The following is an 865-nucleotide window of genomic DNA, read 5'->3' as shown; positions in this document are numbered from 1 at the left end:
GTGAAAATCCAGCCAACTGATCTTTAAAAGAAGAGCAAATGCAATTCAATGAAGACAGGGTAGTTTTTTTCAACAAATGGTGATGGAACATCTGGATATCCACATGCAAAAGATAAGGAATCTAGAAGAGAACTTATAACTCACACAAAAACTAATTCAAAATGGATCAAAGACCTAAATTTAAAATTCAAAACTATAGGGACTTTCCATCTGAGAACCATGGCCCAGTTTGTCCGTAATCTCACGGAGAAGACCCCGGCACTGCTAAACGCTGCTGTGACTTACTCGAAGCCTCGATTGGCCACATTTTGGCACTATGCCAAGGTTGAGCTGGTTCCTCCAACCCCTGCTGAGATCCCTACAGCTATTCAGAGCTTGAAAAAAATAGTCAATAGTGCTCAAACTGGTAGCTTCAAACAGCTCACAGTTAAGGAAGCTCTGCTGAATGGTTTAGTGGCCACTGAGGTGTGGATGTGGTTTTATGTCGGCGAGATCATAGGCAAGCGTGGCATCATTGGCTATAATGTTTGAAGACCAATCGTTCACATCTGTTTCTTTTGGGTTTATTATTCGAATGTTCTTGGACCACGTGTGATCAGACTAGTATTTGAATAAAACATGTCAAAATCAGCATTTTCTATATCAAAAAAATAAATAAATAAATAAATAAATAAATAAATAAATAAATAAATAAATAAAATTCAAAACTATAAAACTTCTAGAAGGCAATATAGGAGAAAATCTTGGTGACCTCAGTTTTGTGTGTGTGTGTGTGTGTGTGTGTGTGTGTGTGTGTGGTTTTTTAGTTTTTTGTGTGTGTGTGGTTTTTTTAAATTTTTTATTTTGGTGACCTCAGTTTTGGTGA

At 36.9% G+C, this 865-nt stretch overlaps 1 protein-coding gene across 1 annotated transcript; it reads left to right on the top strand.

The window, feature by feature from the left end:
- Positions 1-219: 219 nt before the first annotated feature.
- LOC308492423 (ATP synthase subunit g, mitochondrial-like) lies at positions 220-612 on the top strand (the record flags this gene model as incomplete). Its single annotated transcript, XM_081037399.1, has 1 exon — positions 220-612. One exon carries the CDS (start codon positions 220-222, stop codon positions 529-531), a length of 312 nt encoding a protein of 103 aa, XP_080893525.1. The 3' UTR covers positions 532-612.
- Positions 613-865: the final 253 nt, after the last annotated feature.

The sequence above is a fragment of the Rhinolophus hipposideros genome (genome assembly GCF_964194185.1).
Source record: "Rhinolophus hipposideros genome assembly, chromosome: 24".
NCBI lineage: Eukaryota > Metazoa > Chordata > Mammalia > Chiroptera > Rhinolophidae > Rhinolophus > Rhinolophus hipposideros.
Note: the sequence above shows the minus strand (reverse complement) of the source record. Positions and strands in the feature narration are given on the sequence as shown.